General features: G+C 39.9%; 1 protein-coding gene across 5 annotated transcripts in view; it reads right to left on the bottom strand.

The window, feature by feature from the left end:
• Positions 1-21,770, bottom strand: part of sema5a (sema domain, seven thrombospondin repeats (type 1 and type 1-like), transmembrane domain (TM) and short cytoplasmic domain, (semaphorin) 5A) — a 166,896-nt gene that overhangs the window by 63,759 nt on the left and 81,367 nt on the right. For all 5 annotated transcript variants that reach the window (XM_052016670.1, XM_052016671.1, XM_052016669.1 and 2 more), the window contains 2 exons: positions 9,459-9,666; positions 5,352-5,469 (listed from right to left, as the gene is read on the bottom strand). In XM_052016670.1, coding sequence (XP_051872630.1) covers positions 5,352-5,469; positions 9,459-9,666 — 326 coding nt within the window. The remainder of the gene's footprint in view (positions 1-5,351; positions 5,470-9,458; positions 9,667-21,770) is intronic.

Raw genomic sequence — 21,770 nt, 5'->3', positions numbered from 1 at the left:
CTCATTCACCTCCTTTCAGTATTCAAACTCCACATTTCTTTCCAATTCTCATGTCAACTCTCTGATCGTAGGGCTCAACCTGGTGACCTTCTCAGCAGTGCCACCAGATCTTGAGTGAACTGCAGCTGAATAAATTTATCCTGGGTGCGAACAGAGCACTCAGCAGTTCATCAGAGTATCGCAGATCTATACTCTGCTGACATGGCTATACAATTCAGCATTCTGTTAGCACTATTCATTCTTTAGCACGAAATGTATTAAGAGATATTTCCATCTGCCTCTCCCCTGGGTACCTCATAACCTTCAATATTTCCTGTAACCTTTTATCGTGCCCCTTCGATCTTTTGCATTACCAATTTGATTGTTATTCATTGAGTGAACTTCAGGACGCTGCTTTCTTAAAATGTAACAAATTTGAAAAATACTTTCACCAGGAAAAAAATTTTAAGAAGACATCTTATTCAATAAGGAGGACCGTATAATGATTAAATCAATGAATGGGTTAGTGAAATCTGCATGTTTATTTTTATCTTTTAAAATAAATATTCTCAAATTAATCATATATTGTCTCAAAATAAAAAAATCTTTTAGAAGCACATTATATATCTACAGCCATGTTAATGCAAGTCATGTGACTATGGCTGTGATGCATTATCCTCCCTCATCCTTGGAAATTCTATCCAGCCTTGACTGTCAAACAACCATCCTCCTTCAATGTCCAGCCTTCTGTTGTTCCATTCTAACCTAGAAAACAGTGGCCAATAAAATATTTTGCCATTCACAAAGTGGCAAGTTCACCCTGAATTTCCCCTCAGTCCTTGCTCTCTCTCCACTTCTTCATCTACAAACACCCATCAATATCACTTAAGGACTTATGATCGGGTTCCAACTCTGATTTCTATTTCAGTTCCACTTACCTGCTGCTGAAACCCTCTTCCATACTTTTTGTTACTGTCTTACTTGACGCTTCCATTACTCTGCTAATGGATTTGGAAGTGTTGCTAGTTCTTCAAAAACTGCTGTCTATAATCTACACTGCACAGGTTCTGATCACTCCAATGCACAACATCTTCAAATTTAAACTTTTATGTTTAAAATCCTTCCTGGACTTGCCTTCTTTATCCTGCAACACCCTCCACCCTATGACTCTCATCTTTTCTGTATCCCTCTCTCCATCTCATTCAGCTGGGGCATCTGCAATCCATGCTCTGCAAATGTCTCACTAAACCAACAGCTTCACTTGTGATTCTTAAGGATCCTTCTTAAAAACTACTTCTTTTAAGCAGTTTTTTGTTACCCCTCAATCTTAGTTTTATTTGTTATCTTTTATAATGTCACATTATGTTTCTCTATGGTTTCTCGGATTTTCTTCAACATTCAAGGTGCAACTTGCTGTAATCATTGAACAAATTAGTTGCAGGGCATTCTCATCTTCTTTCCAATACTGCACAGGTAGACCCCAGACCCCCACATAGGGCAACATTTAAACAACCCTCAGTTTGAAGGATGGAAGCCATGCATATTACACCAGATAAAGGAGAAAATATACTAGCATCACTCATATAGAACACAAGATAAACTAATAAGCTGTATATGTGAATGTTGATTTCTAATTGTAGACAATATAAATGCATTAGAATAAATTGTATCTATTGATCTCTCACCAGTTGCCTATTGAAACCAGCACACTTGCAGGTTCGTGTGGATAGGAGAGTTGCTTTGTCAATTGCATCTTGTTTGTGCATTTGCCATAACCAGCTATAGCCCCCTGATCAGTGGCTGACACCTGGGGTCTTTAAGAGTGGTGTTGATCTGAACAGCTAACCCTAGATCTTGTTCCATTGATGCTGCCTAACATACAACATCTTCTGCTTTTATTTCTAATTTACAGCATCTGCAACTTTTTGCTTCCTGGCACTTTCCAGGCTATTACATTACAAATTGTTATCTTCCTCTTCCTCGGTTAAACTTTTATATAAAGGTATGCGGCTTCATATTCCAAACAGTGAGTATCTCCGATAATTTGCATGTTGGTACAATAAGGAGCTTCTGATCCAACGAAATATCTGAAGCACAACTTCAAAATGTCATTGATAATTATGTTAGTTGCATGGGCTTCACTTCCACTTGCAGCTGCTGCAAGGACATCATTAGCGAGAACTGAAGAGACCATACGTGGTTTCCACATAATCATTCCTTCAGCTTGAATTTGCCTTCAAATATATCTGGTTAGGATAATAATCTTAAATCAAATAAAATGCTGCCTGCTCTCTGGATTTGCTTAATACAATGTTGTTGGTCATTGACCAGCTGTGAATTGAAGGAATAGAACCTGCTGAAATATGCACCAGTCACCTCTTTGATAAAGCAGGAATCAGCAAAGTCGGTAAAGTGCCTGACTGCTCCAAGGCTAACGTGGAGAGCCAAAAGCATTAAAGTTAAGGGCTGTGGTCAATGGCCAATACTAGTTCTACTTCAGGAAAGAAGGTGGTGCAACTCTACATCTGTTTCCTGAGTAACCTGAGTTAGGGCTGCTCAGTCATTGTCCATTAACTGAGAATCACAGTTAGTGCCAAAGTGGTGGGGTGGTTATTTCTTACAACGGTCAAATGATACCTCTACTTTCTCTTCCTTTCCTCCTCATCCCATTCTATCATACAAAAGGGGAACTGAAAGCAGAATCTCCAAAGCCTGCAGGTATACATGAAATAATAAACTAATAGTTCAGCTTTAAGAGATTAGTTTTTAATAGCCACAAGTCTGGCTGGCTATAATGAATATAGTATCTGAGAAGCATGGTCATTGTGAAAAATTACTGTTCCTCCCCTCAAAAAGTCTGTACAAGGAGACTTCCATGATGAGGCAATGGTGGCCTCAAAAAGTAAAGTCACAAACCATGGATTGCCTCTAACTGGATGCATAAACTCCATGCCTGCTATAGCAACGCATGCCTCCACCCAGGGAGATTCCATGTCAGGAGAAGAATCACATAGAACTGCTTTGAGTACATCCTAACCAGGTACATGTATATCATTAAACTAAGCATTTTATTTACTGAAACAAAATTCGAAGTTTAGTTACATTAAAGGTACCTACCTTGAGATGGTTTTATTTAGAATCCCATCCCCCTTATCCAGCCTCTTGTTCACAATACTTCATGCAAAACTAAACCCCATACCATACAGTGTTCAACTTCTCATATAAACACAATCATTTTCTGAAACAGCATGTTTCAAAACCTCCATTGCTGAGTTGCCATCACAGAATATTGATGGGTGTCCAATTTTTATTAAACAAAGAATAAATTAGGAAGGCTTAAAGCAGTTCCTGAAATTGAAGATCAGAAATATTTGCCAGTACTAGAAATCTGAAATGTTCCAGTTCTGATGAAATGTTATCTCCATTTCTCTCTCCACAAATTCTGCCTGATTATTTTCTGTCTTAATCCAATTCCTTGACTCCAAAACATAGATCCACTCATAATTAGCCATATAGCCAAGCTCCATCAGAGAATGGGGGTGGAGGTAGCGGGGTTATGCAGTGCTACACATGCTAAGGCAAGATGCTGAAATGACACCTTTCAGAAGTGAACACAAAATTACGTAGAAAATTAATTTGAAAACTTGGCAGATTTTCTTCTTTCCTTTCAAATACTTTTGCATTAACTCTGCAATGCTGCTGGAATTAGAAATGATTGTAAGAAACACAAGGCAATTCTGTCAACATTTCTGCCAGTGTATATTTCCTGGATGCCATTTGTAATAAAGTAAAAGCATTAAACTTCTCTTACATCATTAGAGGGCACTGAACAGCTGGAGAAGTAATTTTTTTCATCATAATTCCACTTTTTTCTTCTATTCCTAATAACTTAGTTTGATCATTTAATAAAATACCAACCTCCCTGCCTACATGAAAGCCCAAGTATGGATTTCCTCCCTCATCACCATCTACTTCCCAGTTAAGTAGTGACCCATGTATTAGGTCCCATATAATCCTTGAGTGGTGCGTAATCTCCATGCTTCTTGGAACCACAAGAAACCACAATATTAAATCTGTTATCTTCATTTCCAGAATCAGTAAAGGGAATTGCGAAATATCTAATCCTCTTCTGATGATACCTTTTAAGCAATTTTATCACCCAAACAAAACCTTATGGCAGCAATCGCATTTAAAAAGAATAGACAACAATCACTTGCTGAAGATGATCAATACCATGAAATCAAAAAAAAAGAACCACTGCACAAATCTTTAACGAAAGCCAGGTATCTCCTGTTTCAAATATCGATTTCAACACAAGGATGTTGATGAAAGAACATAATGATTTATTTTGTTTAGGTGAAAAGCACAGCATGTGGCAACCAAACGATCATTGAATGAACATACCACACTTAGTGATAGTTGCAATAAATATCAGGGAAACACCATTCAGAATTCTTCTTCTTTCTCTCCCCTCTATTGGTACCTGGAATGTTGACACCCCCCCCCCCCCCACCACCCTCACCCCACACTAACCCTGCATTTAAATCTTAGTGAACATGCAAAGGCCAAGAAGCCTTTCCTATGTTAAGGTACCACCACCACCCCAGTTATTGGAAGGTAACTAATGGCAGCGCATCCTGAGAAGGTAAATAGCAAGTTGACTGAAGCTTATTTTGAAGGGAAGAGACCTAATGGTGGGCACCCTGCCCTTCTCTTCTGTTTTAATCAATCACCATATTTAGGCCTCTGGTAAAGATCATGAAGAAAATCATTGGAGTGTGCCGGCCCCTCACTCTGGCATTAAAGCAGCACTTTTCATTCTTCCTCTCAACTGTAAATTCCTTTCATCTGGCAGAGCTGCCCTGGAGCCCATCTTACAGCTCTGAACAATCTCAGAGTGAGGCTGGGGCAGTGGACAGAAAACATACTATATCATTTCACCAGAGGGAATCCACACAGAGCCCAACCTCAACTAAAAAACAGATGGCAATGGTGGCTGAAGATACATTCAACTATAAACCTCTTATAATCAATTAAGAGCCTGTGACTGAAAACTATTTGGCTGTTATATATAACAGAATGGGCACATGGTCATAATTACGGTCTCTCCCCAAAAACAAAATCACAATGCTAAAGAAAGGGGAAAATGCAAATGTGAGATCAGCAGATATAGCATTTTATGAAATTAAATCTTTCTCCACATTAACTTCATACATAAATCTGCAGTGAAGATCTGAAGATTAAACGAGAACAGGTAACAGTTATTTTTTTGCTTTGACGATTTCAACTTTTCATTCTATTGCAAAAATTCTAAACTTTGCAAGGAGAAGGGAACTTTGTTAGTGGAAGTAGCTTACTATTTTTATACTCACTGGGCACAAGCTGATGTTTTGCTCCCACTGGGTCATACTCATACTCTCTTCTAATGTTGTACATTTCTTTAGGACCAAGTCCCAGCCACAGTAAGGGTCTCGAGCTCCCACACATGAACTGCAGGATAAAGAGATCATCTTTTAAATTTTTGGATTTAACCTGCTCATAAAATTGCAAAGCACACCAATGAAATGCATCAACACAATGTGGAACTTTGAAATGCATGTATGTGTGCATATTTGGGCCAGCCAGACTTGTGTCTTTTGTTCTTTGTCTCAAAGTCATAAGGTCAGCAATTTGAGACAAAAGCAGTCCTTGTGAATCTGTAGCAGAGCTTAATCTATTTTCACAGCTATCAACACACTTGAAAAGCTTATAAGTGAGATTTATGATCAGTAAGAGGGACAAAGACCACAAATATTTGTGGTCTGTATCCCTCTTACTGGTGGCAGTGTATATGATTAAACAACTTGAATCTGAGAATCTATGAGGACTATGCCCCAGCAATTACAGCAGGATCATAGCCTGTGAGACCTCTACCACTGAACCCCATCATTTGGAGCCTTTGCTTCATAATAGATAAGAGTCAATGATAAAAGCTGGGAGGTCAGGTTGGGAGTGTAGGCACAATTCTTCTTCAACCCTCCTAAAGCACACTCAGAGAAATACAGGCTAGAAACTTAAGACTTATTGAATCAGAGTTATATAGCACAATAAACTTGCCCTTTGGCCTATCACATACATGCCGACCTTTTTGCACATCTACACTAATCCCATTTGCCCATATTAGGTCTATATCCTTCTATGCCTTGCCTAATGAATTGCCTGTCTAAATGTCGCTTAAACATACTGATTGCATCTGATTCCACTACCTCCTCTGACAGCGAGTTCCAAATATCAACCACTCTCCATGTACAAAACTTTCCCCTCAGATCCCCTTTAAAACTCCTTCCTCTCACCTTAAACCTGTGCCCTGTTTTTGATACCCCTACCATGGGAAAAAGGCTCTATCTACCCGAGCTCAGCTAATAATAAAAGCTGACTAATAATTTGTTTAAATATATGTTGCTTCAATTATGCCATGATAATTATTTGTCTGTTAATTATTTCTATCATGTTGATATTAATGTCAGTGCAAATGGCATCAAATGCTGAGAATATTTTAGGATCCTTTTTATCTGACAAAATTCCCCTAGTAATAGTTTTGAGAATATTCAAAATAATTTGAGGTCAAAATCTCTGCATTGGTGGGAATACAGAGAGGAGGAGGTTCCACCCAATGCTTCAATCATATTTAGACCTTGTCTAAATCTGAAAGTCAACATTTTTAAAAATAATACAACTAGCCACATAGTTGTATGGACACAATAGAAGAAGCCACCAAACAGTATAACTGGAGCAATAGCCTCCCATCGAGGTGATCATAGACTAACTTTGGCATGCACAACAGTGTAGATAAAAAAAAGAGGTCCACTAATATGTCAGGCCCTACTTGCCTTCCCCAAGTTGGAATGGTTCCTACTTTGTTTACCAGAGACCTAACTAACAGAATTCCCAACTACTGGAAATCCTCCTAGACTAATCATGAAAAATAAGAGGAACGGTTAAGACAAAAAATATCCTTTCTCCACCCCACTTTGTCAGATTGGTTTCCTTTAGTTGTGTGAATAGACTGATGTTCTGCTCCTGCCAAATTTCACTTGAACTAGACTAAAAGGATCCTAAAATTTTCTCAGTACTTGATGCCAATCGCACCTACATTAATATCAACATGATAGAAATAATTAACAAATAATTATTATAGCATCATCACAGCAAAGTACTGTACATGTAAGCACCTGAAATCAGCTATCATTATCAACTTAGTAAACATGATGGACTTAGCACTCACTGGCACAAAACCAGAACAACATCTTATAAGCTTTAATAAAAATCTGCACCAAAAAGTGGAGAGTACATTGGAATAAAAGAGACAAATATCCATTGAACTTAAAAAAACTACAAAGATCATCTGTAGTCAAATACAGTATGTCTAGGTTTCATAATGCAAAAAAATTACAAAAGTCGGCAAATAACTCAGACATGAAGTAATACTGTGCTTATTGTCACTGCATTCATCGACATGTCAAGCACTTCCATTATTATTTCAACCATGTAAAGTTTATTTTTCATAATTCTTCTAGTTAATCCACAGCCTAATGTTCCTGCTGATTAATGGTGCCAAAGCAGCCCAGACATAACTTTTGTGATCTCTGCTTTGAAAACTCTAATCCAAATGAGGTTTAATGCCCATGGACCGTCTGAGATAGAAGAGACAAAACGTGAACTGCAATAAAAAGCCCACAAAGCTCCTTTGATGAGAAGCTGGTTTGATGGACGATACAAGATGAAAAGCCTATGACTGTCAATACATCATTAAGTACCTCTGTGTGCTGGCTCAGCCAGAATGTGCTGTTGAGTGGTTTCTGCCTTCAGCTTCTAAATAGCTGAGAAAATTGAAAAGGGAGAAACTGGAATCATCAACCTATGGTTTTAGTGCTCACCACTTTCTGCCCACAATCCCCAGAGTAAACTGAAGTGAACAGTGGCTGTCAGCACTATGCACTCCAGACAACAAAAACAAATAAGATAAACTCACCTATTATCAGAACCCTAGTCTCTTCAATATTTCTTTGTGTACCGACCACAATTGTTCTACTTACGCTGCACAACAAATTGCAAGCTGCCAGCACTGACCATGATTAATGTAATATCTACAAAAACCTGCATTCTCCTGGTACCGTTGGCTAGAATGGTATAGCTTTTCTGCAAGTGACTTATCTTTCCACCACTGATTCAACAGCATACCAAATTTGCTGGACTTCTTTTGCCTCTTGATGAATATTAACACGGAAACCAGATACGTGGAATACACAGCCCAGGGTTCAGTCCAGTTCTAACCAAACCAAGTGTTATCCAGGCATAATATCTGGGCTGGAGACCAAAGGCATTAACTTCTGTGCTAGAGTTTGTTGTCCTTTGCTCCACAGTATTGCAGTCCCTCCACCCACCACCACACAGATCTAGCATTCCTACTCATAGATTACCAGTACTGGCAGGGGGTTTGTCAAGAGATTAAGCAGGGTTGGATTGGACTGGACAACCTGGAATGAAGATTGAGAGTCCGGAAATTAGGTTTAGGATATGGGTGAGATTTGGAGTCAGTGTTAAAAGTCAAGACTTTGATGCCCCATCTCCTCAGTCTTTCCCAGGGCAAAGTTTCAGAATGCATAACCTGTCAGTCTCTATTCTACAACTTGCATGCTTTTAAACTCCAAACCTCACACCATTTTTTCCCTCATCTTTTACCACCTATCACCTGCCAAGCCTCCATCTTTGAACTAATCCCTCCTCTCCCCCACTGCCCACCCCCCCCCACCCAACCTGATTCCATCTGCCTATCATCCCTACCTTATATGGTACCATTTAATCACCTCCAGCCTGTCTCTACCTTCCCTCTCCCCTCCCCTGGCTCCATCTGCCCATCATTACTCCATTTCAGTAGATTCTACCTATCACCTACCAGCCCTTGCCTCTCTTTCCTACCAGATATCTTCCCTCTGCACTCTCAGTCCTGTTGCAGGGTCTTGACCCGAATGTCAAACATCCCTTTGCCTCCACAGATGCTGCCTGACCCACTGAGTTCATTTTTTTATTTTTTGCTTCAAATTCCAGCATCTGCAGTCTCTTATGTCACCACATCGCTTAACATATCTTTTTGACTGATCACTTGTGCTTTTTTAATTTTTTTTAATGGTTTCCTACAATTTCCTACAAAAGGCTCTGGTTCTTTTAACACATTTTCTCAATATAATTACACTATACTTGGAAATTCCTCTCTCCATGCATAACCAGAAAGGATACTGTTCAGTCTATACAGTTAAAAACTATAATGTTGACATTTCAGTGCAAGAGTACATGAAAAGAGTTAGCTAATAGTGGTTCTCCTGTCCTCCCAAATGCTATTTGAGGTTTTTCAAATGCCAAAGCAGAATGTGACCTTTTGACAATGCAGCTGAAGTATTCTTCACACATTCTAAAATGTTACGACTGTTCAAAGATGATACCTTTGACTTCTGTAAAAGGTACAGCGTTTGAGAGGGAATCTTATCACATGTTCCCGAAGGCCAACAAACAGAACACTTTGACTGTGTAGTATCTGGAGGTTCCTTATGGGTTCTCGCTGATCAGCTGGAAAAAGTTCTATTTCTTCCAACAAACAGCCACTCCCGCTTTGGTTCACAGGTACAAGAACTTTCTTAATGGTCCCATAGTCTGTAAGGGAGATGCGAGAAAGATTCTGATCAAAAGAACTGATGGAATAATGGCCAGTAACAAATGACAATATCCACTTGTTCATTTTTATTTTATTTCCCAAAATCAATACACTCAAATATATTACAAATACTTGACAGGCAAAAGTAAAAAGTCTGCCATAACTAATCAATACAGCCATTCTCAAACCCAGCATGGGTATAATGGATGAAGTGGTGCACTATAGTCTTACAATTTCATTGTTCAACCAATACACATCACGAAAAATGTCAGGATAAAAAAAATTAACTATTTTTTCCACAACTCAACAGATTATATGCTATCTTGAATATAAAGATTACTGTGTTCCTTCTGTGTGATGTGTTGAGTGTTAAGGCTCAAATTTGAGCCTTCTGTGCTCTCAAAATTATAATGTTCCATTAATAATATTAATTAAAATCAATACAGCTCTGAAGAGTAAGCAACGGTGAAATTTACATCTCAAGATATTATAAAAACTAAAACTAATACAATGTTTTTTCCTCATTGGCAAGCTGCTACAACACTAAGGTCAGGATAAGTTTTGAACTCCAGACTACAGGAAGGATACAAGGCTAGTGAAGTTACATTCCAAACTCAAAAGGATGCAATCTGGTGTGAGAAAATTCAAATGCAAAGACATCTTAAAAGTCAGGGCTTTTTTTTTAAGAAAAATTCAGATTAGAGAACAGCAAGGCAGAGCCACTTAAAATATTTACAGGATATGACAATAAATAGAAGGATCCCATTTCCAGTGGTTGAGGGATCAAGAGCAGGTAACCATGTATCAGAGTAAACATAAGAGCAAGAGAAGTGACTTAGCACCAAATTGAGAGGCTGGAACTGTATGGGTTTAATTGTTGAGGCAGAAACATTGTTAACATTTAAGATTACATAAGGTAAGTGATAAATAAGTAAATATGATATAGAACATTCTGCTCAAGTGCAATAAACAACAAAATAAACCAAACAGACTGCATTCATGTATTATCCTCAGTGTATTTAAATTCTTTTCCTCATGTTAGTAGGATAGCAGGAGGTAAGTCTTCTGCTTTTTGTTTTGGCCCTGTCAAAAAACTAATCCAGTACAAGAGATAAAATCACTGGTCTGGATCAATTGCAATTGCACATTCAAAACATTCAAAGAAGCAGGTAACAGAAACCCTGCTATATATGTTTAATAATTCAATAGAACAAAATATAGTCAGCCAGATACAAGAGACAGACAACTTAATAACAGTAATAAAAAAAACATAATCCCTACAAAAATGGAAAGACTTGGATTTATATCGCACCTCTCATGCTTTTTTTTAAGGAATGTTGCAGTGCTTTGGACCTATGAAATACTCTGGATGTGTGGTCACTGTTGTAATGTTATTTGCACACAAGTTGTTGACTGAAGGATAAATATTGATAGCAAGGATATCTCCCCATCCTTCAAAAGAATACCTTGCAATTTTTATTTGTGCCTGAAAGACCAAGTCTCAGTTTAGCATCTTATATGTGGTACCTCCAACAAGCAGCATACCTTCTCTACAGCACTAGTTTGTCCACATGTTTTGGTCAAATCTCTGGAGTTAGACTTAAAGCCAGAACTTTAGGCCTGACCATCTTCACCTGCTTTATCGATGAACTCAAAAGAAACTTGTTTTGTAAGAGACTAGTGAAATAATGATTGACAGTAGTTGAGGCAAATGGTGTAGTTGCTTCAAAAGGGGTGCCAGATAAGCAAATGGGAGAGAAGGAAATTGAGTGTTATGCTGAGAGAGTTAGAAAAGGAATGACAGAAGAATACGAGTACAGCATGAAGAAAGCATGAACTGGTAGAGCCAAATAGTTTGTTTTTGTGCTACGTGCTTTCTGGTTCTATGCAATAACTTCAATCCATCTGGAGCTGGTCAGATACATGGAGCAGCTCCTGGAGGGACACCAAAAAGGATTAGAGAAAATGCCACTGGTTGTGCAACAAATCTGTCAGGACAACACCTGAGCACAAAATAGAGCTGACCAAAGCATGATAAATCTCTTGCACAAAATATCTGAATCCATTCTTAACAATGTTGGCTGTGGTAGGAAACAGAAGAGGTTTGAAGAAGAACTAACTGAACCCTCCCCACCAATGCTTCCCCCCCCCCCCACCTTTTGGCAGGTCCAGAAGTTGGCAATAACCAGGAAAGTCCAGACAATCTTCTTTATTATCATCATCATTGGGAAAGAAAGCAGAGAAAAGTATTGCCGTGTCCCAGCAGAATCCGAATTTGTATTATTTAATATCAAATTACAAAAGTAGAGTAAAATGTACATTTCTACAGTATGACTTTGGTCTGTTATCTGTGAAATTGATTTGCATGTCCTTGTAAAGAGTATTCAATATTTTGTAACTTGCTTCATGGGGTGTAGGTAGATCGTTGACAGCAGTCAGCCACATTAAACATCTCCTGTCAAGAAACTGAACATTTCACCTGTGCTTATTTTTGAAGCTCAGTCACATCAGTTTTACTTGTGGAGATAATAAAAAGATAAAACAGTGTAACCAAGTCCTCAGCAGTACAAGTGTTCAATTTGCATTAGCAGCAGGGAGGGCGACTGCCACAATGAAAATAAATAAAACCATCCCCACTGCCAACATTGTTAAGAAATGGATTCAGACATTTCGTACAGAAGATTTATCATGCTTTGGTAATTTAAGGTTAAATGGCTGGAAGTATATATTTGACCTTGCTAACTTTAGATTCAAGTCCTCTGTCTAATGAAACTTCTCAGAATGATTTTTCTAACACAGGTGTTGAATAACATCCTTACGATGAAGAGAGATCTGGGCCAACACAAAATCTATTTTCTGATGACTGAATTTTATCTGAGGATCTGTAATTATGATGCATAATTTTCTTTCCACATTCAGATGCAGTTAGGGGATATCATAATCTTCAAACTAATTTACTGGAATGAAACAGAAGTTTCACTGACTGCACAACCATCCTTTACCTTGACAAGCAAACAAAACGAAGGAAGATGAATCAACATACGTCACGGTTGGCAGAGTGGAATGATAAACATTTATCTCAACAACACAAATGGATCAGATAATTCATAGATGACATCAGTCACAAGTAGACACATGCCAGCTTCACAAATGGAAATATCATACATGCTTTTTGATTGCTGTCACATAGTTTGTTTACAATTGATCTGGAAGCACTGCACAAGAGCAGTCAACATGAAACCTAAACAGAACGGCACAGATCGAATGCAGGAATGATATTCCTAATGGCAGGGAGTCCAGGACCAGGGGTCATAAGATGAGGTGTAAGCCATTTAAGAATGAGGTAAACATTCTTCTCCCACAGAGTGTGAACCTGTGAAATTCTCTTTCACAGAGAACAGTTGAAGCCAGATCATTAAATATATTCATCAAGGAGTTAAATATTGTTCTTACAGCTGAAGGGATCAAGGCACATGTGGGGAAAACTGGCTAGGGGTACTGAATCTGAATGATCACCGTGATCATATTGAATGGTGGAGCAGGCTGGAAGGGCTGAATATCCTACTCCTGGTTCCTATTTTCTATGTTTTTCTGTGTAAATGGTTTTCTCAGATCAATCTAAATTAAAGATGGTAAATAAGTTATTGTTAGAGGTTGTGAAAGAGTTAGATGTCCAAGGAAGAAGTGGGAAGAGTAGTATACGTGGAGCAAAAGGACTGGAGGCCAGAGAATGAGTTGCATTGTTTCACCTTTCAATAACAAATAGTGCAACCTCAATATAATGCACCTCATTGTATTGCAGTTTGGATATAATTGCAGATATTGTCTTGGAGGGACATGATTATACCCTCTTTTTATTCCAGGGTCACAGAGGCAATTAATATGTCCAGTAGAATGAAACAGACTTATGTTTGTTAAAGTCCCTCTGACAGCAACAGTACTGAAGAGGAAGCAATAGACTCTGGAAAAGGATCAACAATCAACACTAGGGATCAGTTCTTCAAATTGTTGACAAGGGATACACCGAAAGAGATTGAATGGAAGGAATGGGGGTGAACATTGAAATCTGTTCAAATTGTCTGTGTGGGTGCACACTTCAATGTTAGTTTCATAAATAATATGGGTGCAGAAGTTGTTCCCTGACATTCACGTGATGGAGTTTGCACTTTAAATAATCAAGGGGCCACAGGGAGGGAGGAACTTAAAACTATCACTAGAGAAAAGGTACTAGGCAACTAATGTGCTGAAGGCTGACAAGTCACTTAAATCTGATGGCCTGCACCTGGGTCTTAAGAGTCACTGCAGGGACAGAGAATGCATTGGTTGAAATTTACCAAAATTCCTTAGATACTGGAGAGGTCCCAGAGGATTGGAAAACTGCAAATATAACATCACTATTCAAGAGGGAGACAAAGTAGGAAACTACAGGCCAGCTAACCTAATGTCTTTCATTGCTAAAATGCTGGAATCCGTTATTGAGGAGGTAATAGGAAATTTTCTAAGAGGATGCACTTAGAAAATCACAAGACAGTAAGCAGAGTCAACATGGTTTCATGAAAGAGAAATCATGGTTCATGAATTTGGTGGAGCTCTTCAAGGATGTAATGGGGAGGATAAAGAGAAACCAGTAGTGATGTATCTGGATTGCCAGAAAACATTCAATAAGGTGGCACATGCAAGGTTAATGCCTGAGATGAGAGAGCATAGGGCTAGGATATTGCATTGCCACAAGGAGCAGATAACTAACAGATAACAGTCAGGTAAATAGATTATTTTTGGACTGGCAATCAGTAAGTCTTGAGTGCCATAGGAATCAGTGCTGGGATTGTGAGGTTACCCACAAAATTAGAAGAACAAAAAAGCAAATTATTATTAAAATGGATCAAGTTTACAAAATATCTTGTTGTACAAGGGATCCAAGGGTCTTGGAACACAAAACAAAGGATGAGCATGCACGTAGAGCAAGTAAATAGGAAGGCTAATGGAACATTGGCCTTTACAACAAGGGTTGTGGAATATGAAGGTAGGGAAGGCTTTATGCAACTTTACAGGGCTCTAATGAGACCCCACCTGGAGTACTGTCTACAGTTTTGGTCTCCATATTTAAAGATATACTTGCATTGGAGGTTGTGCAGTTAAGGTTCACTAGGTTGATCCCAGGGATTGACATACTTTATGGAGAGAGATTGAGCAGTTTGTGCCTATATTCATAAGGGTTTCGAAGAATGAGAGGTCATCTTACTGAAATGTATAAGATTCCAAGGGGGATTACCAGGGTCAATGCTGACAGGATGCTTCCTTGAGTGGGGGATTTAGAACACGGATGCACTATGAACAGCTACATTTTTGTAAAAGGGCTTAATGGAAATAATGCCAAGAAGGTATAAATCCAGAAGACCCCACGGGAAACCATTAATCCCTTAGTCAAAATGTGGATAAGCTAACCCCATCTAGAACTGGATCATGGTCTAACTGTGTGTTCTTTTAAAATTTGCCTTTCCTGTTCCTACATTTCCAGAGCGGATGGATAAAGAACCAATTATTTATTAATATAAAGGACTATCCAACAAAATTATTTAGTTAGCAAAAAATAAAACTGAGGCTCTTTCCAGTGTTTTGTAATCTATGGGCTGACTTTACTTTTTTCTGTGATAAATTCTCATTTAATATGCCCGCAATAATAAGTCAAGAATTAGTTTTCCAAAAAAAAAGTAATAACAGACCATTTATTAAAGGACTATCCAATAAATCATAATTTAATTAGCTCTACAAACAGCTTCAAGAGTATATGACACCAAGCTAGGTGAATCCATGACAGGCAATCTATAACTTTGAAAATTCTCACCTTGCCAAAGGCCACACAGTTATTACATGCAGTAAATGATTCTTTCCCCCACTGGAGTATTCTTCACATAAAAGTTTTAAATAAAGAACACAACCATAAGTTGAATTCAATATTAAGCAGAGATATAGCCACTATAATGAAATAAATATCTTTCAGTTATGAGATATGGAAGTCCAAGCAAAACCAGCTGACGCTGCCTTAGTAAGATCTTTGATCATGTGTTTCTGCTGGCTGTTTACTATAGCAGGTTTTAAATCATTATGTAATTAACTATACTGAACATTTCCAAAATCCCTCACACTGGCTCAATCATACTTTTCTTTGCCCTTACCCTTACCCTCACCCTTCCCACATTATCATGCACCACCTTCCTAGTTTCTTTTCTACCCTCCCCACTCTGTTCTTACAACCCATTCTTCCTGCAGGAACCCCCTAGACACCTTGATCACTTTAACTCTCCTCATTCTGTTTTCCCTGCGCCACTCTCATCCTTACTATATTACTCTGCCATTCCAGCAGCAACTCTAACAAATTGGACTTCAAACATTTAAGTCAATACCATGTGTTTGACATACTTAATGGAAAGTGCAGCAAGAAAGACCTACCAACAAGAGGTATATAGAAGGATCATCAATTTTTTTTTGCAGGTTAGTTCTGATTGTTGGTTAGATTTATGAATGGTACAACAGAAGAATACTAGACCTCCTATTTAAGGTTTCAGCAAAAAAAAACTTGCTCCTAGACATGGGTGCTTTAGTCACCGTATGAGGTTGCCAATGATGCCAGTGGCTCTTAAACTCACTGTAGCCATTAACTTTGACACCTGGTGAGAAAGGAATGTTGCAACATTTTGCACTCTGCAATATACAGCCGTACTCAAGAGGACATAGACGTTCTCTATTCTAGAGTAGAACACATCACATTCTCCCAGCGCAGAAAATAGCAGGCCCACAGCATCCATCTGTCTGAGGTTACACGGCAGCAAGCAGAGCCTGATGGACAGAAGCTTGAGATTCCAATGCAGGACTACGACATTAGGTCGATCCTGTATTTGCAGCAAAGAAAGCCAAGACACTAGCAAACAAACAGTGCATGGAACTTCTGAAGACAACTGTTGATACTAAGTTGACTACCACTTCTATGCTGGAGAGGACAGGCTCCAAACTCCTGAGCCCTGTGCAAGATTGATATCAGATTCCCCAGTGCCTGTTTACGTTGCATACACCCTTGCCAAACCTGCCAATGCATCCAATATTTCATAATGAATGCCTACATGCCTGCTCCGTAGAGTTCACAATTAAATCTTTTACAACATAAATTGTGTGCAACAGCTTGTCCCAATGGATTTGAAACCTAGACTACTCTTTCCCCCTACTCTGGCTGCAGATTCCCTCTCAAGATAACCTCCATAGTGTGTAAAACTGCACAAGCTGCTGACTGCAAGTGACAACGTGCCATCATTGCAATCATATTCAATTATCAGCTGTCTGATGAAAATTCTTGATTAGCTGATAGGAGAAAAGCACAAGTGTGGAATTCTTGTGTGGGGAGTAGGGAAGCATATGCTTTCACATACCATGAGCTTGTAATTCAGAAGAGCTTGTGAAATTAGAGGGGAAATCAAATGTGGGAAGGAGGAGCTGCTATGAACATGCCGCTATCCTAACCAACAGGTTTACAATGCAGCCAATCTCAGTAAAGATTGGTATCAAACAAGACTGCAGCATGTCTTATGAGGATAGGCTGAGCGAGCTGGGGCTTTTCTCTTTAGAGAGAAGGGGGATGAGAGGCGACTTGATAGAGGTTTACAAGATAAGGGGCATAGATTGAGTGGACAGTCAGAGACTTTTTCCCAGGGTGACAATGGCTAACACAAGGGGACATAATTTTAAGGTGATTGGAGGAAGGTATAAGGGGGATGTCAGGGGTAAGTTTTTTTTAGAGTGGTGGGTGCGTGGAACACATTGCCTGCAGAGGTTGTGGGGGCAGAGACATTAGGGACATTCAAGAGACTCTTAGAGAGACACATGAATGATAGAAAAATAGGGGGCTATGTGGGAGGTAAGGGTTAGATGGATCTTAGAGCAGGATAAAATGTCGGCACAACATTGTGGGCCGAAGGGCCTGTACTGTGCTGTAGTGTCTTATGTTCTACATTCATTGCCCTGACACTTTTCTCAAATCTTTCTCACCACAATGTTGCACCTCGCCTTCAACAAACTTCACGGGGGGGGGGGGGGGGGGGGGGTGCTTATTCTCAGAACTGATGGGAAACTGACTACACACCAGAACTAAGTTCCCCTGAACCCTAGTAGTCGGGCTGCAGTATGCAGACAGTCCTTACATGTGTACATGCACGGAGGCCAAGCCTGAAGCAATCATCAACTCATTCATGGACTCAGAGTTACACAGCATAGAAACAGGCCCTTCAGCTGAAGCATATGGGGAGGACAGCACTCACCATCATCATCCGCAGGACAAAGGTCCTTGACCAAACTGCCCCATACTACATCAAACTACCCTCGGCTAATAAAGGTCCACTGCAAGGCCTCATCAAAGGCAGACATTGATGGTGGAATTCACCACTAGTTTCAACGTACCAACACATCCTCTTGTCAATTCAGATAAAAGGCATTTGATCATTGAACCTCAGACCTGCCACACGATCTCGACTACGTCTCGAGCCACAGCACATGGGTGGGAATTTTAATGAATATTTCTCCTCAGTGTTTACTAAGGAGAAAATAATGGATGCTCAAGAGAGAAGGAAAACAAATGGTGATATGTTGGAGAACATTCACATTACCAGGGAGGAGGTATTTGCAGCCTTACAGTGCATTAAGGTGGAAAAATCCCCAGGGCCTGACTGAGTCCATGCTCAGACTTTGTGGGAGGCTGGAGAAGAAACTGCAGAGGCTGTTGTGAAGATATTTGCTTCATCATTAGCCAATGGAGAAATTCCTGAAGGCTGGAAGATGGCTAATGTTGTTCCGTTGCTTAACAAGGGTAGCAAGGATAAGCCAGGGAGCTACAGGCCAGTCAGCCTGACATCAGTAGTGGACAAGTTACTGGAGGGAATTCTGAGGGACAGGATCTACCAGCATTTGGATAGACAAAGTCTGATTAGGAGGAGTCAGCAGGCTTTGTGAGTGGAAAGTCATGCTTGACAAACCTTTTAGAGTTTTTTTGAAAAAGGCAGATAAGGGTGGGGCAGTGGATGTTGTCTATTTGGACTTCAGCAAGGCCATTGACAAGGTCCCACATGGTAGGCTGGTCTGGAAGGTTAGGTCCCATGGAATCCAGGGTGAACCAGTTAGGTGGATCAAAACTGGCTGGGAGTTAGGAAGCAGAGGGTGGTAGTTGAAGGTTGTTTCTTGGAATGGAGACCAGTGACTAGTGGTGTGTTGCATGGGTCAGTTTTGGGACCTTGCTATTTGTTATTTATATAAATGATTTGGATGTGAATGCACAAGGCTTGATCAGTAAGTTTGCGGGCGACATGAAATTAGGAGGTGTTGTTGATAGTGAAGGTTATCGTAGATTACAGGGGGATCTTGATCAGTTAGGGAAGTGGGCCAATGAGTGACAAATGAATTTCAATACAGATAAGTGCGAGGTGATGCATTTTGGAAATCAAACCAGCGTAGGACTTATACTATGAATGGTAGGGAACTAAGGAATGAAACAAAGGGACCTAGGAGTAGAAGTGCATAGCTCGTTGAAAGTGGCATCACAGATAGTGGTAAAGAAAGGTGTTTAGCACGCTGGCCTTCATCAGTCAGGGCACTGAGTATAGGAGTTGGGCAGTAGTATAAGTCGTTGGCAAGGCCGCACATGAAGTACTGTGTACAGTTTTGGTCACCTTGTTTATAGGAAAGATGTGGTTAAACTGCAAAGAGTGCAGAAAAGATTTACGAGGATGTTGCCAGGACTAGAGTACCCGAGTTATAAGGATAGGTCTTTATTCCTTGGTATGTAGGAGGATGAGGGGTGACCTTATAGAAATGTTTAAAATTATGAGAGGCATAAATAAGGTGGATGGTAATAGTCTTTACCCCTGGGTAGGGGAGCCCAAAACTATGGAGCATAGATGTAGGATGAGAGGGGAAAGATTTGTAAAAGTGACCCGAGTGGCAACTTTTTCCACACAGTTAGTGGTGAGTATATGGAATGAGCTGCCAGAGGAAGTGGCTGAGGCAGGTGCAATAGTAGCATTTAAGAAGCACTTAGATAGGGACATGGACGAGCTGGGCTTAGAGGGATATGGGCTGAACGCAGGAAATTGGGAGTAGCTGGGTGGACACTGCGGTCGGCATGGACTCATTGGGCCGAAGGCCTTATATCCATGCTGTATTGCTCCGTAACTATGGTCTCCCAGTGATCCCTGCCCTCCCAGGTGCTTCCAAGACATGGATTACCTACAGTAGGCAACTGAAGGAACTGGCAAAACACCAAATCAGCATTTTCAGTCTTTGAAACAAAGGCAGAAAATGCTGAAAAACTCAGGTCAGGCAGCATCTGTGGAAGGAGAAACCTTTAACATTTCTGTCCTGCGATCCTTTGCCACAATTCTGTCCACCAGTGCCATCTCTGCAAAATCCTCCTGGAAGGATAAGCAAACCAACTTCAGTGTCTTCTCCCAGGTCATCATCCCCAGTAGGGAGGATCTAATTACACACAGTGGGCTACATAAGCAGGCCATGTTTTTCACCATTCTCTCAAAACAGATGCACTATTCCAAGCTCTGTCACTAGGTGAGATTACCAAGCAGGCAGAAGAAATGATTCAACAATTTTCTCAAAACAGAAGGAGGGCACCACCTCAGTACAAGCTACCCTTGCACCTGTGCTTTCAGCACCTCCTATCTCATCTGTGGAAGAGGCTACAGTCCCACACTGGCATCATTAACCATCTCAGAACACACAAAACCAGAGAAATTGAAAAGCAGAGAAGCGAGAACCACAATGCGTTTGATTGATGTGGCTGTTATGTTGAATTCCTGGCTGTATTTGGGAGCCAAGATGTGGTTGTGAAGTAGGTATTACTCTATGGGTTGAGGTGTGGCTTTGATTATTATGTCCCAGTTCTGATTGATTGATATTATTGGCAGATGAATAGTAGAGGTGTAAGGTCACTCACGCTGTGCATAAAACTACTGGGGCATGGTATTTGAAGAATTAATTTCATGACTTTACCATTTGTGAGAGCTCACCAAGTTTTATGTGGCATTGCATCCAAGTCTTTGAAACATTCATCTCCACAGCTGTCCTCTCTCAGTGCTTTCATTATGTGCATGCTGAGCCTCCTGATCTTCTGCAATTCTACAACTCATCAACCAAAGCCTCAAGTTATGCTTCAGAAATTCAGAGTGCCTTCTCTCCTCTATCATGATCAAATAATATTTGGAATGACGCACCAACTGCTGAAACCAAAATGCTCCTCCCCTTTAAATGGGGCATTCTGCCAATAGGCAGAGCAATATAGCTTGAACTTATGCTAGCCACTCACACAACTGGTGATGTGCCACGGTGACCAGCAGCAGAGATGATGATGGCCAGTCTCTGACATCATGATAATGACACGTAGCTGCAACTTAATGTGTGATCTTTTTGAGTTGGCTTTGGTTAATTGCAAACTGTCATCTCAGAAATCTAGGTTGAATCTCCAGTGCAGCACAGAGATAAGTACAGTTTCTCAGAGGCAAAGTTGAACTCAAACTCTTTCTGCCCTTTCATGAGACACGTTCCCCTGGTATCATTTTGCCAAACTACAGGGAAGTTTCGCCAGCTGTTCTGGTCAATATTTATCTCTTATCGTTATTTAAAAAAAAAATTACTGGTCACTCTCACAAAGCTATTTGTGGAACATGCTTTGTAGCAGCTGACTGGCACAATTCCTCAATTACAGCACTGACGACTCATCAAAAGTACTTCATTGGCTATAAAGTCCATTAGGACTTCCTGAAACTTTCATTATTTTGACACTATGGCACAAGGTGCATGGTTAAATTCTACTTTCTACACTGAATGTGTATTTAATTCATTTTTTTTCAGTTTCAACTTAATTATTTCATCAAAATCACTTTGACAACATATGACAATGTTTCAATTTCAGTTTCTAAGCATAACCATCCTTTGGAGACACAAGAGAGACTGCAGATGCTGGAAATCCAGAGCAACACACACAAAATTGCTGGAGGAAGTCAGCAGGTCAGGCAGCATCCATGGAGGGAAATGAACAGTCAACGTTTCAGGCCAG

The sequence above is a fragment of the Pristis pectinata genome, chromosome 5, assembly GCF_009764475.1.
Source record: "Pristis pectinata isolate sPriPec2 chromosome 5, sPriPec2.1.pri, whole genome shotgun sequence".
NCBI classification, from domain to species: Eukaryota; Metazoa; Chordata; class Chondrichthyes; order Rhinopristiformes; family Pristidae; genus Pristis; species Pristis pectinata.
Note: the sequence above shows the minus strand (reverse complement) of the source record. Positions and strands in the feature narration are given on the sequence as shown.